Below are 15,617 nucleotides of genomic sequence, written 5' to 3'. Positions count from 1 at the left end.
GTACTAATGTTAAATTTACTTAAAATTCTATCCAGTAAATAAAGTTGTGACAGTTGTGTTTTATAGTACTATTGTTACAAAGATCCTCATAAGTTCACTTGTATAGTTTTTTTCCACTCATGGCTGATAGCTCCTTGTATAGAAGATTGCTCACCAGCAAAGGAGGACTCTCCTAAATTTCTCAATACCAAGGAAAAAATGTCTAACAGTTCTTCACTAGGATACTTCAGACCACCTGCAACTACTTCAAAACCGCCACAAACACAACCATTCTCTGGAATGTCCTGACCAATTTGATTGCTGGAAACACGACCCGAATAACCACAAGGGCTCATATGCTCTGGTTTATTGTGGTATTTTCAGGTCTGAACAGCACATGACACCTACAGTTAGAGTTACAGTCAAATCTAAGAAACGGTGGTGCTGTAGTGTAGAATAAATCATTAATTCAAATTATTTACCTATATTAAAATGTGATTATGTTAGCAATTTATCTAAACAGAAATGATCACATTACATTATATACTTATTTTGGTAAATTGACTTTCATCTATTTTATTTTGTAGCTGCAGGTAGAAATACGTAAAGTTAGGCTACTTCTGTGCTGTTGGTTGTTTAAAGCAATATATCATATTTTATAAGCATATGTTTGTGTCTTTCTATAACGCCTTGTCTTTCTTTTATCGCCTTTTGTAACTTAAGTTTTGAATAGTCCTCTGAGAAGTAGAAGATAAATAATTAAACAAAAATGCAAATAGTCACTTAAAGTGCAGGTATTTCAAAACTCTGCTGTAATACAAAGTTTTGATTGTCTCTTTACAGCTCTCAACATGGACGCCTGACCCAATGGCTGGTAGCTAACGGTGCTAACGGAGTTAACAGTACAAGCTACATCAAGCATGCTGACAAAATAAACAAATGTTTACCTGGAGGGGGCACCAGAGGGGGGGTGCTGCGCTTCCGAAACGAGGCTGTCGGTCGGAAAGGTTAGCTGCGGCCATGAGCTAGCCAGTGGGCACGACCATGTGCGCCAGCATGCACGAGTAACATCAACACATACAGAGGGACAGTCCCTTAATTGTCGGCTAGACATTACTGCAATATATATTTACATAGAAATTTGTTTTTTGCTGCTATATTAATGCACTCAATGTATTATATTGCTCTTTTCAACGTGCTTCACTACAGTGCGGTAAGGTTCACCGGCAGTTGGGCCTACACGCTTTCGGCTTCGCGTTTGGTTAAAATGGACTGCTCTGGGCCGCCGTAGCCAGGAAAAACACTGACAAGCAGCTGTTCCGTCAGTATTATGTTACAGAGCTCACGTGTAAGACTTTACTGCGTATAGTGCTGTAGCAGAGACTACTTTGGATCAACAGTTACACAATGGAGCCCGTCATTAAAATAAATCCCGGTAAGTTAAATGGTCGTGATGTTTGTTTCGACGTTAAAAATAAATGTCGATGCATGCTAATGTGTAGCATTTGTAAATGTTTGGCTAATGCTGCTTCGTCTTGCTTCACTAGCACATGTGTTTGTTGTAAAGCCTGTTCCGTTGTCGAATATACTAATGTGTATCAGCAGTAACACAATGGAGCACGTTGTAGACGTATGTCTGGTAGATTAAGTGTTCGTGGCGGGTTTTTGTTGCTATGAATGAACGTAAACGCATGCTAACATGTAGCCGCTGGAAACGTTTGGTAAATGCGTTTAAAACACCATGTGCGCTTTTCTTCACAGGAGCCACGAAATGGGACATCCGTCAGAAAGTGTGGGACTACATCGAAGATAATAATCTGGCCAATTTCCCCAGGCCTGTTCACAACAGAATCCCGAATTTCAAGGTAGGTTAAAGCATTGTAGTAGAGTAAGGCCTGCACTGCAGGACTAACACAGTATTGCTATATAACTAGTTGTGAACCAAATTCATTCACTGAAAACTTTACTAATGACTCAAATATGCAGTGGTATTAAAGTCGACATTGTTGAGATGACTTTCATCTGCTTATCCATTCACATTTTATTCATACAGGGTGGTGTACTCACTGTGACTTGTTAACTGTCTTTTGCATGGGGGCCACGTGTACTCAGGAAAGTACGTAGTAAGTAATAAAACAGATATTCTACACACAGAGCGTTATGGTAATAGGACGACCTACAGCAAACACACTTACATTTGTAACATTTTATGAAATAAGATACTGAAGCCTATAATGTTTAATCACATATATGTTAAGTAACAAAACATGAAGGTATAAATACTAAGATTATTTTAATAAACAAAGAAAATGTAAGTTCTTGAACAAAGCAATGCTTACCTAAATGCGTATGGAAAGGAACACAAGTTACTACATGTGTTCCGTATGTTAAGAAAGTAAATGGACATTTCAACTGTTTGAACATTATGTTTTTTTAAGAAAGTAAATGCATGCATGGGTAAAGTTATGGCTACAATAATGAGGTTTCACATCAGCTCTTGACTGACTTTTGAATGAATAATGGCTGTCTTGTCTGCATCTATGTTCTTTTTTTTACTGTGTACTTACTGGCCAGGGTGCAAGTCAAGCATGCAACAGGCTTGTAGATCTGCAGGAGTTCAAGTCCAGCCAGACAGTCAAAGTAAACCCAGACAGACCACAGCAGCACGCGCGCTTTGTCACTCTGGAAGTAAGTTGACTCTGAAAAAAAACAAACATTTGTCAGTCTTTGTACCCTCCTTTCCTCTCAACCAGGGTGCTTTCACAGCCTGTGCCAAGGTGACTGAGCTGCAGGTGTTCACCCAGGCTACTGAGGTGAAGGTGGATCCTGATAAACCTCTGGAGGGTGCCCGGCTTGCAGTGCTACAGGTAGCACTTCACTGCGGAAACGCACAAAACGAACCAGTGCCCCAGGCTATATTACAGAAATGTCTCTCGCTTTCCCTTCTTATTTGTTACGTTGTCAATTTCATCTACACAGAGGTAATCATTTTAGAAATTTAGAAGATTTATTCAAGACGCAGAATTACAAATCCTCTATTAGACTCCAGAACTTGCTAAATAGGACTATTAGTATTACGTCTCCTGATTCTCTTCTTGAAGTCGCAATTCATGCATATCAATGCTTTGCATCTGCTGTCTTTGAATCTACATCATATTTTTTAATGTTTTCATCTCTCTCAAAATTTATTCCATTCCTGTATTCAGCTGCTTATCATATTAAGTGAATGTATCTGGTGGCTAATTTTTGGTAAAATCTTTCACAGGCGCAGAAAACTTTATTGGTCCCAACTCCTCGTCTTCGAACTGGCCTTTTCAATAATATCACTCCTCCCCAGGGGGCCAACAAAGAACAGCTACGCATATGCTCTTCCTCACAGGTTTCAACTTGCTGATTTTTAAATATTTTTATTAACATTCCTACACAGAATTTCATTATGATTTGTGAACCCCCAAGAGCGAACATGTTCCTAATTTATCATCTGTTCCTGTTGTCTGAACCTCTTCCATCAGGGTGTGAGAGACTTCAGTGTGCCTGTTGACCTGGATGCAAAGGTGAAGGTAGACCTGGTAGTGGTCGGCTCTGTGGCGGTGTCAGAGAAAGGTGAGCAAAGATTAAGCACTTCACCATACCAAATTAATTACACACTGGCTGCCGAAAGATAATGCAAATTAGCCTCACTGACCGATCATTATTTATTTATAGATTTTTATAAATATGGTAGATCAACAGTGTTATTTGCCCAAGACCAATTTCACCGTAAAGACAGTAAAATATATCAAATCTAATGAAAACCAGATCAAAACACACTCCTCACCCATTAGTAAACAAAAAAAACAGAAAAATCAACAGTGTTATCCAATCCTACACTGTATTTTGCGATGTAATGCACAAATCATAAGCAGTGGTTGTTGCAGACCCACCTTGCGAAGATCTGCACTCTACTGAGTGCACCTTTCTATTTCTTTGTGTCACACTTTTCAAAACCTGCTTTTTTAAAAAAGGTTCTCCTGTCTTATGCAGGCTTGCGGATTGGAAAAGGAGAGGGCTTTGCTGACATGGAGTATGGCATGATGGCTGCAATGGGAGCAGTGAATGAATCTACTGTGGTGATTACTATTGTCCATGACTGCCAGGTTAGTTTACTCTTTCTGTTCTGTACATGTTCTGTAATGACTTTTTATTCTTTTCTTTATCCTTTCAAGTACAGGTGAACTTATTATTTGATTAAAACTGCCTGCACTTTGACTCACTTATCGAAAATAAAAACACTATAGTATACAAAATAAAATGTCGCTTGTCAAATGGTGCTTGCTGTATCTACAATGGTGAGATAAATCATTGTGTTGATTTTTTTTTTGATTATTCTGTTTGCATTCTTGCCTGTAAAATGTCAAAATGAATTGCAAATGCGTGACACAAACTCCAAAGGTCTCACATGATGTGAATACACACATATTTCATATACAAGTTGTAATAAGAGAATAACTTAAAAATACGATTTACACAAACATTTTCTTTCTCTATTGATTCTAAGAATTTCTTTTTATTTGTTTTTATTGATCAAACACATGATTACTGACCTGTAGTTTTGGTGCTAATTGGGATATGTGTGTTTTCAGGTGGTGGATATTTCAGAGGAGATAATAGAAAGCCATGACCTAACTGTGGACTTCATCCTCACACCCACCAGAGTGATTGAAACAAACTGCCAGTTCCCCAAACCACAGGGAATCTTCTGGAATAAGGTACATTAAAATAACTGTTTTTTGCTGTGTCTAGTGCTTCTGCAAGTCCACAATACAGGCATATACAATAGTAGGTCAGACTTCCATTTCAAGTTGGTTTATTTTAAGGTTAGTTTAAAAATATTGCATCAAGAAAGAAAGGATATAAAACATCACTAGATCCACTTCAATATCCGCGTCATTAAAAGCATCCCATTAGTGATTTAGTCCTTATGTAATGTTTTAGTCTTAAAATGGACCAGTCTTATGAGTTGTGTAAATTTAATTTTACTCAACTTTTTTAACAGTATTGAGGCAAGAGGGTCATCAGATTTAGGAATTAAGTATTTAACATACATAACACGATGGTTCAACCCTATGATTAACAAGTTGATGAGAAAAATAGTGATTCATCTTTACAGAACAGGTACCTCTGTTGTGCTGCATTTCAAGCGCTTGTGTTTAAATGACAAATGAACTCTCATAACCATATTTAGAATGATAAAATGCATCGTAATGAACACTTATGTTGAAAAGTAAAAATAGATAGCCCAATAATCTAAAATGTGTTACAAACAACAGATCATTTTGTTTAAGTGTATGAGTTATAAGACGTCTAAATGCCAATTGTGCTGTAATGTTTTAGCTGTGGCCTTGCTCTTGCACACTTTATCTGACTACAAATCTTTGACTCTTAAACTGGGAAAAATATAATAATTAGTCTCTCTACTCAGGTCCACTGCCCTCTAGTGGACATGTAGTGACACCACATCTCATCAGAGTACTCACATTTAATTTCTCTACTCTAATAATTTCCACAATAATATTCCGGTTGTCTTATTTTCTGTTCACTTTTTTAATCAGTAATAAAAAATAATATTGGGTATGGTTTTCTTTTTTTTTTTAATACAGTAGGTATTGATCATATACATTATATACTAAGTTACATAGACAACTTTATCTTCTCTCTATGTTTAAATGTTAGTCATGACCTTAAACTTTGACTCTTTCACTGACACTGGCGGACAGATGTTGAGTGTTTTTCCACCTGAGGATTTGTCTTTAATTAGACATTATGGGGGCATTATTCTTAACTTCTGGAGCGTTTCTGTCTGTGTCCTCTGGGCTCCTTGAGACATGCATGCAAGTAAACAGGACCCAGTGACCTCACTGGCAGGAAGGCCATGTCTGATCATCAAAGGCTCCTCTGCCCAGCCAGATTGGCTCTGCAGGGGCAGGGGAACGACGGGTCAAACAGGCCAGTCTAAAAACAATAGACCTGTATATCCTTTACAGGACTGGCCTGTATCAAAGGCTGCCAAGACACTTACAGGTCTAACAACTCAAGACGGTAGTCTTTATTTTTAACTGCTTGGGAAGTGAAATATCCTGCTGTTATAAAGATAATTATGTCTAAAGCACGGGCTGTGAGCAGGATGGAATAATACCAATTCATTTGTCAGCTTTTGCTTTGTTATTAATCTAATTTATCTGTAGGTATGTTGGCTCAGAGGACTACTTGTTTGATGTGTGTGTGTGTGTGTGTGTGTGTGTGTGTGTGTGTGTGTGTGTGTGTGTGTGTGTGTGTGTGTGTGTGTGTGTGTGTGTGTGTGTGTGTGTGTGTGTGTGTGCGTGTGTGAGAGACACACACCCCTCCTCTTTTCGCCTTACTGAGCTTGTCCAGTTTTGTGTCTTCAGCTGGACAGTGAAAAGCTGGAGAAGATCCCCATCCTGAAGAAGTTGCGTGCTCTGGAGGAAGAGTGTGGAAAGGATGTAACACTTGGGGTGGCGCCCCCTGCAGCAGAGCCTGGTCTGCAGACCGGTCCACCCAAAAGGCAAACCAGACGGAGGCCAAGGCAGAACATACAGCAGGATGATAAGGGAGAATACAAACAGGAGAAAACAGCAGAGTCAGAAAAGAGAGTCAGACAGCGCCCCGCTAGAGTGAGGAAAGACAGCAGAGGAGAAGGTGGAGGTTATGAGAGAGGAAGGGGAAGAGGTGGAGAGAACCTGAGGGAAAAGGGCCCACAGGAGGGAGGAAGTGAAGTCGTGTCTCAACGAAAGCTCCCTCTGAGTGTGACCACAGTTTACCTGGGCGGAATCCCTGCTGGGCTGCGTGTTAGTGAGCTGAAAGCGGCCCTCAGAGAGAGGGAGGCCGCCCCACTGAGGCTCACCTGGCAGGGAGCTCAACACAGGGCCTTCCTGGACTACAGCGACCCTGAGGCTGCAGAGCAGGCCTTGGAGGCTCTGCAGGATCTCAGTCTGAATGGTCAGAGTCTGCAGGCTGAGCTGGCCAAGAGTCAGCGGGGAGGCAAGAGGTCCGGACAGTCCAACCGGAGACCAAGACCATCAGCAGTCCCGAAATCTGACGAGGCGCCAGCAGATATTGAGAGTGACACCAATGAAGAGACTGAGCAGTAGAGCAATAAGCAATACTCAGCCAGAGAAGTATTAATTGTGGAGCAACGTAAAATTGCCTTAAGAAGAAATACTTTTTGTTTTTTGATATTTTTGGATTTAGTACAAGAGGACATCAGTTATTTGGACCATAGACATCTAAATTGACGGCTAAGACTAATGGGTTTAAAAAATATGAATAGAATATGCAATAGTTGAATCAAAAAGCATTTCACTAAAAAGGTATTTTGTACATGTACCATTTCATAATACGTAACCACACACACACGCACCGACCGACCTATGTGCCTTGTTTATTCAAACACCCCTCGCGCTCTGTGTGTCTCGATAGCATTCAGTTTTTGAAGGTGCTTTTTGAGTAAATGAGTTGAGTTATTATCCTTTAAATCTGTAGACTGTATATACAGTCTATTTGTTAAAATACATGTGTAGAGTAAATTGTTGTAAGTGTTCAGAACATTTCAGTTTCAAAACCAGTTATTATAGTTGCCTCTTTAAAGAGTTTTGTTTTTAAACCAGTTTTTCTGCTCGTTGATCTCCAAACCATTTTACTAAGGTCATGGGTCAAAGAAGAACTTCTAAGTTTTTGTTGCAGATAGCGTCACCATGTGGTCATTTAAACAATATATACCATCCTGATGATTGCTGAGCCCTGAAGTGTACCAGAAAAATCCCTGCTCAACATTTACATATCTTTATACATTATGTCACACCAATGTTTGACTACACAGGAATTGATTCTTTAAAAACACGTTTTTCAACACAAATTTCATCCAATTTCCACAAAATCTAATATTTAAATGACTGGTAGCATAATTCTTTTCCTATTCCATTACCAAATTGCTAAATACTAATGCTAAATTGCTATACTGTGCAGTTGCAACTAAATTAAAAAGATGTGGACATATTTGCAAATTGTTGGGCCATTTTGATCACAGACCACAGCAACATAGTGTTTAAATGGCCATAATTCAGTCATGAGGATTCTGACTTAGTTATAAATTTGCACAATTCATCCTTTTGTTCGGCCCAGGGTTTAGGTACTCTTCTTGTGTTTAAATTTGGATCTGGATCAAGATGCAGTTTATAAAGATCTAAACCTATTTTATTTGAAAATTACAAATGTAGAGGTTTGTGTAGCCTTGTTGGAGCTATGCTTTTTGATTTCTACTTCCTTGCAGTTTCTACTTGCTTATGTTTTTGTTTTGTTTTTTGTTTGTTTTTTTTGAATATTTTGGTAAAGGATATTGTACTAGTAATAATTGTATCTTTTGTTGTTAGAAATGACACATTCATGGCTTCCTGTTTTGTTTGGCCAGTTTGAGTATGAAGCCAGGCTCACCATGTAACGTTTCAGAGATGCTACGGTGCCGGCTGAACTGTTCTAGTGTTGATGCATCAGTTTGTAACCCGTTATAACATTGTCCATTGAAGCTTTTGACTGTACTGGCTCCTAAGTGTCTTCTTTTTATTTTCTTTTTCATTTTTTTTACAAAACTAGTATCTTACTTTGATTTTTGACAATTATTTGAGAGGTGATGAGTCTTCACATTCTTTTCAGCACTTGGCAAATGGCACCGGATTGGGCTTTTTGGAGAACCTGGAAAAACCCAAAACTCGTACATTGTTGTAGTCCAGTTGTCACAAAGCCCCTCCAAACTATCCTTATAAATTATTAAGATGTTTCTGCTGAGGAGGCAGTCATTTTGATATCAAAGGTTCAACTAAAAGCATTATATTTTAGACCATTGAGCTCACACAAAACAAATAATTAAAATTGATTTACGTTGGTGATTTTTAGCACACTTTGGATTAGGCATCCGGTCATCAGTGTTTTCTTGAGTAATTTAAAATTAAGGGTGACAATTCATTGTTGACTTGTTTTGGTAATGGTTCAGGTACAGATCAAGAAATTATCTTAAGTTGAATTACTAAGAGTATTAAACACAAGCAAGCGCTCCTCCGGACTTAACCACCCAAAAACCTGCGTCTCGTGCCCTGTAATGTTAAATCTAATGTTTCTGTGTCTCTGCACTGAGACGGTAACTGATCACGATCGTGTAGGTCTGCAGTGTAAGACAAGTGTACTGTTTTCACTGGAGTCACAAGCACACAACATGTCTGTCTGCACAGAGCAGGCCTCAGGCTTTTTATGGAGCTGTCATCCAGGCCTGCTGAGGGAACAGCTGTGGAGCCCCATCTCACTCCCTCTGCCCCGCCGGAGCACTGAACCTCGGCAAATGTCATCAGTTTGTTAATGTGCTGTTCAACTCCTATTGCGCCTGCTATCCCTGTGCTCAACGACATTGCTCGCTTTACTGGGGTTCAGTCAGTGGTCATGCTGTGAGGTTTCAAAGCAACTCCAGTATTAAAACACAGAATGCCTATGGACTGGAGTTCAGATGTATGTCCACACAAGCCTTGACAGCATTACTTATAAAGTAAAATTAATAAGAGATCCTAAATTAAAATTAAGTTACTTGACTGAGTGAACTATGTGGATGCTCACAAAAAAATAGATTGCCGCTGCCATGTTTTTCTACTTAGAAGCACCTGTTATTTTCCACACCACAAACTTTCCTTAAACTAAAATAATTAAAAATTCTTAAAATATATCAACCCTATATTTCTTATTTGACCACTTGAAATGAAAATACCTTGCAGCCAGTAAAAACTAACATAATAAGGAAGTCAATAAACAGCATTTTGGCTCATGTTCCTATTGTTATATAACTAATGGCTATCTGATATTTCCTGGTGTGATAAGACGTGATATTCCTGTGCCTCTGCTATACATTTTGAGTATGTTATTTGTGTAATATTTAAGAAGAAGGTATTTTTAAGAAGAAAAACAAAAGCTTTTGTCTTTAGCATCCCTTCATATTTTATGTAAAACCTTTTTTTTTTTTGGGATTTTTATTTTCTTATAGCCTATTTTTTTGTATAGATTCTCAAAGGTTAGTGCTTATTTGAGACCCCCGAGTTATTCAGCAGAATCATCCTTTGAGCAAAAAACTTTTGAGGAAAACTGTCAACCTACCAGAGCTTAGGTAGTACTGCCGGGTTTTCACCGGGTAACCAAACGTGGGTGAGATCTCTGCCCCAGATTTTTTAAGCCTTAATTGCTGCTTACATTCTCGTTACATAGGGGGCATACAACGCTTGACTTTGTAAACCCTTTATTTAAAAATCTATAATCAATTAATCATTGTTTTGTGGAAAATCAGATTAGTTCATTCAATGTCAGTTCTCATTATGCATGTCCTGCATAAAAACAACACACTCTTAGTTAAACTGCATTATAACAAGACACCGTTGTGACATTAACATTTGTACTACTGTAGTACTATATTGTGAACCTTATATGCCCATTATTATTTAATTTAAAGGCTTAAAAGATTAGTAGATGATAGCCCCTTGAACTCAGATGACCTTCCTTTTTAATTTGATTGATGCATTAATTACAGACCTATATTAATTATATTAGAGTTCTGTTCAATTGTTATAAATAATGTGATGCTTTAGGAAAAAGCTGAAAATTGCTTCACTTTTTAAATTCTTCTAATTTTGGTTTGATTGTAAAAGTGATCACCGGTGTGAGATTTTCAGTTTTGGTGGGAGACTTGTTTGGAGTGAAAACATTTGGCATGTATTGGGTGTGTGATGAAATCGATTTCTTTTTGTGGATTTTGGCTTAAACAGCCAAACAGATATATTTTATTTCTTACAAATGATTTGTTGTAATATAGCCTAAAAAGTAGCCCTCATTGCTAATTTCCCTAACATTATATACAGTGCTGAAATGAATGGTCTACATATCTCTAACACAAACAACTTAACAGTGCTTACAATATATCCTCAATTTTCATTTCAAAACAATAACAAGCGTTTTGACAAATATTGCCAATAAAGAATATACCTCCTTGGCCAATTCGCCTGAAATTAAAATATGTAGGACTACAGAATAAATAAAAAGATGCGCTTAGGCTATTCAAAAAGTGCCTTCATCGTTTTTACACAATATATATGAACATGTTTTATGTGATGTCCATAGTTTTTCATTTAAAATTAAACGTTGAAAGTTCAAAAAAAAAAGAAAAAAAGAGCCTCAGTCTAATTTGCCAGAGAAATTAAAAGTAAAAAAACGTCAGACGAAGAAAATAGACGTGTGCATTTTTACATTGACCTACTTTAACAAGAAGAATAAACATTAACAAAAGTGTGAAGTGGTAGTCATCCGCTCTGCAGGACTAAGTACCAAACAGCAGCAGGGTTTCATACACCCAGTCTTTACCCCCGCTGGTCGATGTTGATGGCATGAAAAAGTTTGTTTTAATATTATTATATATTATTATTATGTGGTTGCTTTGTGAGTGGCCTGTCTCCGCGTCTTTGTCGCTGTGTGAAACAGAAAAGTAGTCCGGTCTACTTGAAGCAGTGGGCGCTCTCCTTGGGCCGGGGCAGGCCTGTACTGTCTCTCAGTGGTTTTGTTTTTTTTTACTCGTCTGTTCTGGTTTCAAGTCTGTGACACCGTCCCCTGGTCTGCAGGTCGTCCGTGAGGGTATCATCACATGACGCAGGGCTTGATGTCCTGGTAGGAGACCTGCTGGTGGTGGTAGTATGAGCTGCTGCTCGGTGAGTGCATCGTTGAGGACGTCATGGCGTTGAACGAAAAGACGAACTCCTTTCGGTCACACATGCTCGGAGACTGGGAATGGTACCGAGGAATACCTACGGAATTAGAAAATGTGGATTAAAAACAATGAAAACATGTAAAATCACAAGTAGCCTTTGACTAATTAGACTTTGACAACTTCTGAGGATGTTGTTTGAGGCTTAAATATCACAGACATTTAGAAATAACAGAATGATTATATCAGTTGAATAAATATTTTTTTTGTAGGCTTTGATTGTTAGGCTAATTAAATGTCAATTATCCACGATAAACATTTCATGCTAGAGCAGCCGGAGCCTTGACTTTGATTTTAGGGATCCGTTGATAATTGAAAGCATACAATAATATAATAATATAAATAATAGATTCGTGTTAAAAAAAAAAAAAAAAAAACTAAATTAAAAAGAGAATTTAACACTCTTTCCCAATATCGAATACTAAATTGTGTATTGCATTTTGTAGAAGACACATATAGAGCATTATTTAGTTTTACTAACTCTTCATGTTTAGTCTACATTCCTCACAGACTCGAAGTCCATGAAGCAAGTGCGATTAAGATTGCTAAAAGTGGAGGCTGGCTTCAGGGCTAATTGACATTATGGCCCTCTTGCACGCCAGTCCCGGAGGAGTCTTGGCCACGGGCAAAAGGCAGGCTGTCGTGACCGCGCTTGGTTTTCTGGCACGGATCTTAAAAGACTCTCTATGCTGTCTTATTTTTTAACATCACTTCCAGAAACTGAAACCGTGCGAGTAAGAACCCCTAAAATCTGGATTTATTTTGTGTACAGTAATCTGTTTCGATTTGAGCAGAATGGTAATGAAAAACGTACATTTCCGTGGGGGGAAAAAAAAAAATACGTGGTTTCTTTCAGTTGCATCGTTTTTCTTAATGGGCTTGGGTTTAATTATTCTTCCGTTTTGCACAATACGAGATAAGCCTCAATGACGCACAAGCACTGATGTACAAACAAGTGATTTTAGGCCCACGTTTGGCAGAAGACCATTACAAATATGTGACCCTACGTAGAAAATATTGTTGAGACCCTCTGATAATTAAAGGGTTTGGCAATTGTAAATATCACTGCATCATATAATCCCTAGTGTTTCCTTTTCTCACTCATTTTACGCAACACGTTACAGTTTTTTTTTTTTTTTAAAGAAGATAAATTAGAGGTGAACATATCATTGAACCTACCTTGTAGATCTGTAGTACTGTGCCCGTTCTGGTGCAGGTAGGACTGGTCTAGTGAATGCGTGGGCAAGCTTGGCTGCAGAGAGTTTCCTCCTGGATTACAAGGAGACAGCGGCTGCTGCTTTATGTAGGAGGAGGACCCGTTATTCAGAGAGGCCGAGGGGGCCGGAGCCCAGGCCGAGGCTGAGCTGGAGTAGACGGGGTGAGGCTCCATCACCCCTCCGCTGGTGAGCAGAGGGGAGGCAGAGTTGTCGTGGTGGGGATAATCACTCCCGGTGGATCCTGTACAACTCCCCATGTATGAATGTCCACCGTTGGTCGACAAGTGTGACATGGTGTGCCCGGACAGGCCCATCCCGTCCATGTTACCTGCCAAGTGTCCATTCATCATCCCAAGCCCACTGTCCAGTGACAGGCCGTTGGGAGGGCAGGAGAGGCCCCCGGCGCTTCCCTGGAAGTTGTAGGACTCGGGGATGTGGTTGAACCCCAGGCCGTTCATCATGCTGTACATGGGCTTCAGCGCCTGACACTTGCGCCTAAAACCCCTTGGTCTCCTTCTGAAGGAGCCTTCCTCGAACATAAACTCACTGGCCGGGTCGATAGTCCAGTAGTGGCCCTTCCCTGGCCGGCCGAGGCCCTTGGGTAGCTTGATGAAGCACTCGTTCAGGGACAAGTTGTGACGCACGGAGTTCTTCCATCCCTGGTAGGAGCCCCTGAAAAACGGGAAGCGGCTCTGCAGGAATTGGTATATTTCACTGAGGGTCAGACGCTTCGTTGGAGAGCTCTGGATAGCCATGACTATTAAAGCTATGTATGAATAGGGGGGTTTCTCTGGTCTGCGGATCCCTGCGTTTGTCTTCTTGGTTTTCGTAGTGGAGGAGGCGGTTTCCATCACCGCCGTCTGTCCGTGCGGCTTGTCCGGGGCAGACATCGGGCTGCTCTGTCCAGCAGTCTGCGCTGAGGGCTGCTGGACCTCTGCCGTCATGAGTTCAATCTTGTCTTCGAGATGGCAAACGAAAAGGACTGCTTTCCACCTTTCCAACTGTAAACACTACAAAGTAAGATACTACTTTACTTACATAAAGAGCCGAACAAAAAGTAAACCGGGCAAACTTAAACGCATGCAGGAGCCACAGACTGTCTTTCTAACTCTGTTCTTCCTTTGGGTTCAGTCTGGAGACGCACCGCCTCGTACGCAGCGTCCGAAATGGGATAAGGAGCAGAACAGGAGCCGCTTTCCACTTCAGTTGGTGTGTTGTCGTGCGTCCGAGGAGCTCACTTTTTACTTATCTGTTGCCATCAGCGCATTGGAAGCTGGATGTCTTGGCCATCCTAATGTTGGGACCCGCCCAGTTCCCTCCTCCTCCAGTGGTGGGCTGTAAGCATGCACATCTGTGTGCCTTCACTTTTCAGGGGAATGTTTTTCCCCCCTTCTTTACATTTAAATAGGGAATATACTGTATCTATAGCCTTTAATAAGCTTTATTATGTACGCTATTGAATAGAATAAATTCAATTGGGCTATCATGTATTTTATAATCACATACTGATAGTAACATACGGCCTTTGGATACAGATTCTGATTTCCCTGTTTTATAATGTAACTTCATTTCATTTATAGTATTATTTTAAACACTAAATAGTGATACCATTGATATAAACCACGCATAGGTTTATAAACCTACAGTGCAAACTGAATCTCTCAATTTCATGTCACATGCTAGATGCACCAGCACGGCAAATATAACTCATGTCTCCTTTGGTATTAAACTTAATAGAGAAATATTTTATAAACGTCTTTAGTGCATGAAAAGTATTTACCAGAGAACATGCACCTCTTATTCAAAACCACCCTCTTGATTTCTATAAAAGATAGACAGGAACATGGGCAGGATGTTTATACAGCAAAATGTAAACATTTTCCCTGGCCTTCTTTAAATAAAAAATCAAGCAAAAGCCCCGTTAGATCAGCTAATACTCAATCTGAGCCGATATGCCCGTCTGTTCGCTGCGTCCTGTGGTGATGTTGGACGTTTTTGCACATGAATATTGTTTGTATAATGCAGTCATAATATTTACGCAGGGACGCAGGAGGAGTGAAGCTCTGCCGAGCTGTGAGCGCAGAAACCCGGACGGGGACTTGAGCTCGACTCCTGCAGGCAGTTCACCACCGACCGACCGAGGAATGAAGGTAAAGTGGATTCACACTTCTGAGTAAGACAATGAACAGCAGGACTGTGGCCTTAACTGTGGCCTTAATTTAGACCCACACTGGTCGTTTAGTTGGTTTTATGTAACTTTATATCCTATAGAATAATGAGAAAAACGAAGCCTAAATTATGCCTCAAGGCTTTTGTCTGAACTAAAGTGTAATTCACTCGGAATAAGATGCGCACAAGTTTGTTTATTTGTTGTGTTTCCGAAGTTGACACGTTTAATTTTAGATCGTTTCACTGCCTTTTACGCAGCTGCGAGCGAGAGCTACTGAAAGGCGATCAGCCCAAAACCCAACACTGTTGACAATAGATTTCTTATTGTTCCCTGGAGATCTGATAGCTGCAGCCTGCAACCGTGTGCTTCTCATGGGCTCAGTCAGTCCAGCCTGAGGCGCTTCTGATCTCTGCCT

General features: G+C 39.9%; 2 protein-coding genes across 3 annotated transcripts; one reads left to right on the top strand and one right to left on the bottom strand.

The window, feature by feature from the left end:
* The first annotated feature begins 934 nt into the window (after positions 1–934).
* mthfsd (methenyltetrahydrofolate synthetase domain containing) lies at positions 935–8,593 on the top strand. 2 transcript variants are annotated; one of them, XM_054612059.1, is made up of 8 exons: positions 935–1,414; positions 1,741–1,844; positions 2,554–2,667; positions 3,245–3,358; positions 3,492–3,582; positions 4,003–4,115; positions 4,602–4,727; positions 6,405–8,593. In XM_054612059.1, the coding sequence occupies exons 1-8, from the start codon at positions 1,387–1,389 to the stop codon at positions 7,125–7,127; spliced, it is 1,413 nt and encodes a 470-aa protein (XP_054468034.1). In that variant the 5' UTR covers positions 935–1,386; the 3' UTR covers positions 7,128–8,593. The 2 variants fall into 2 exon arrangements, with proteins under 2 accessions (XP_054468034.1, XP_054468025.1); XM_054612050.1 differs by lacking the exon at positions 2,554–2,667 and adding an exon at positions 2,733–2,846 and having other exon boundaries at positions 936–1,414.
* Positions 8,594–10,187: 1,594 nt separating this feature from the next.
* foxf1 (forkhead box F1) lies at positions 10,188–14,246 on the bottom strand. Its single transcript, XM_054615327.1, has 2 exons — positions 12,995–14,246; positions 10,188–11,855 (listed from the first exon to the last, which is right to left on the bottom strand). The coding sequence occupies exons 1-2, from the start codon at positions 13,974–13,976 to the stop codon at positions 11,692–11,694; spliced, it is 1,146 nt and encodes a 381-aa protein (XP_054471302.1). The 5' UTR covers positions 13,977–14,246; the 3' UTR covers positions 10,188–11,691.
* Positions 14,247–15,617: the final 1,371 nt, after the last annotated feature.

This window comes from Anoplopoma fimbria, chromosome 2 (assembly GCF_027596085.1).
Source record: "Anoplopoma fimbria isolate UVic2021 breed Golden Eagle Sablefish chromosome 2, Afim_UVic_2022, whole genome shotgun sequence".
In the NCBI taxonomy this organism is placed as follows: Eukaryota; Metazoa; Chordata; class Actinopteri; order Perciformes; family Anoplopomatidae; genus Anoplopoma; species Anoplopoma fimbria.
The sequence above is the reverse complement of the archived record's forward strand: the minus strand, read 5'-3'. Positions and strand labels throughout refer to the sequence as shown.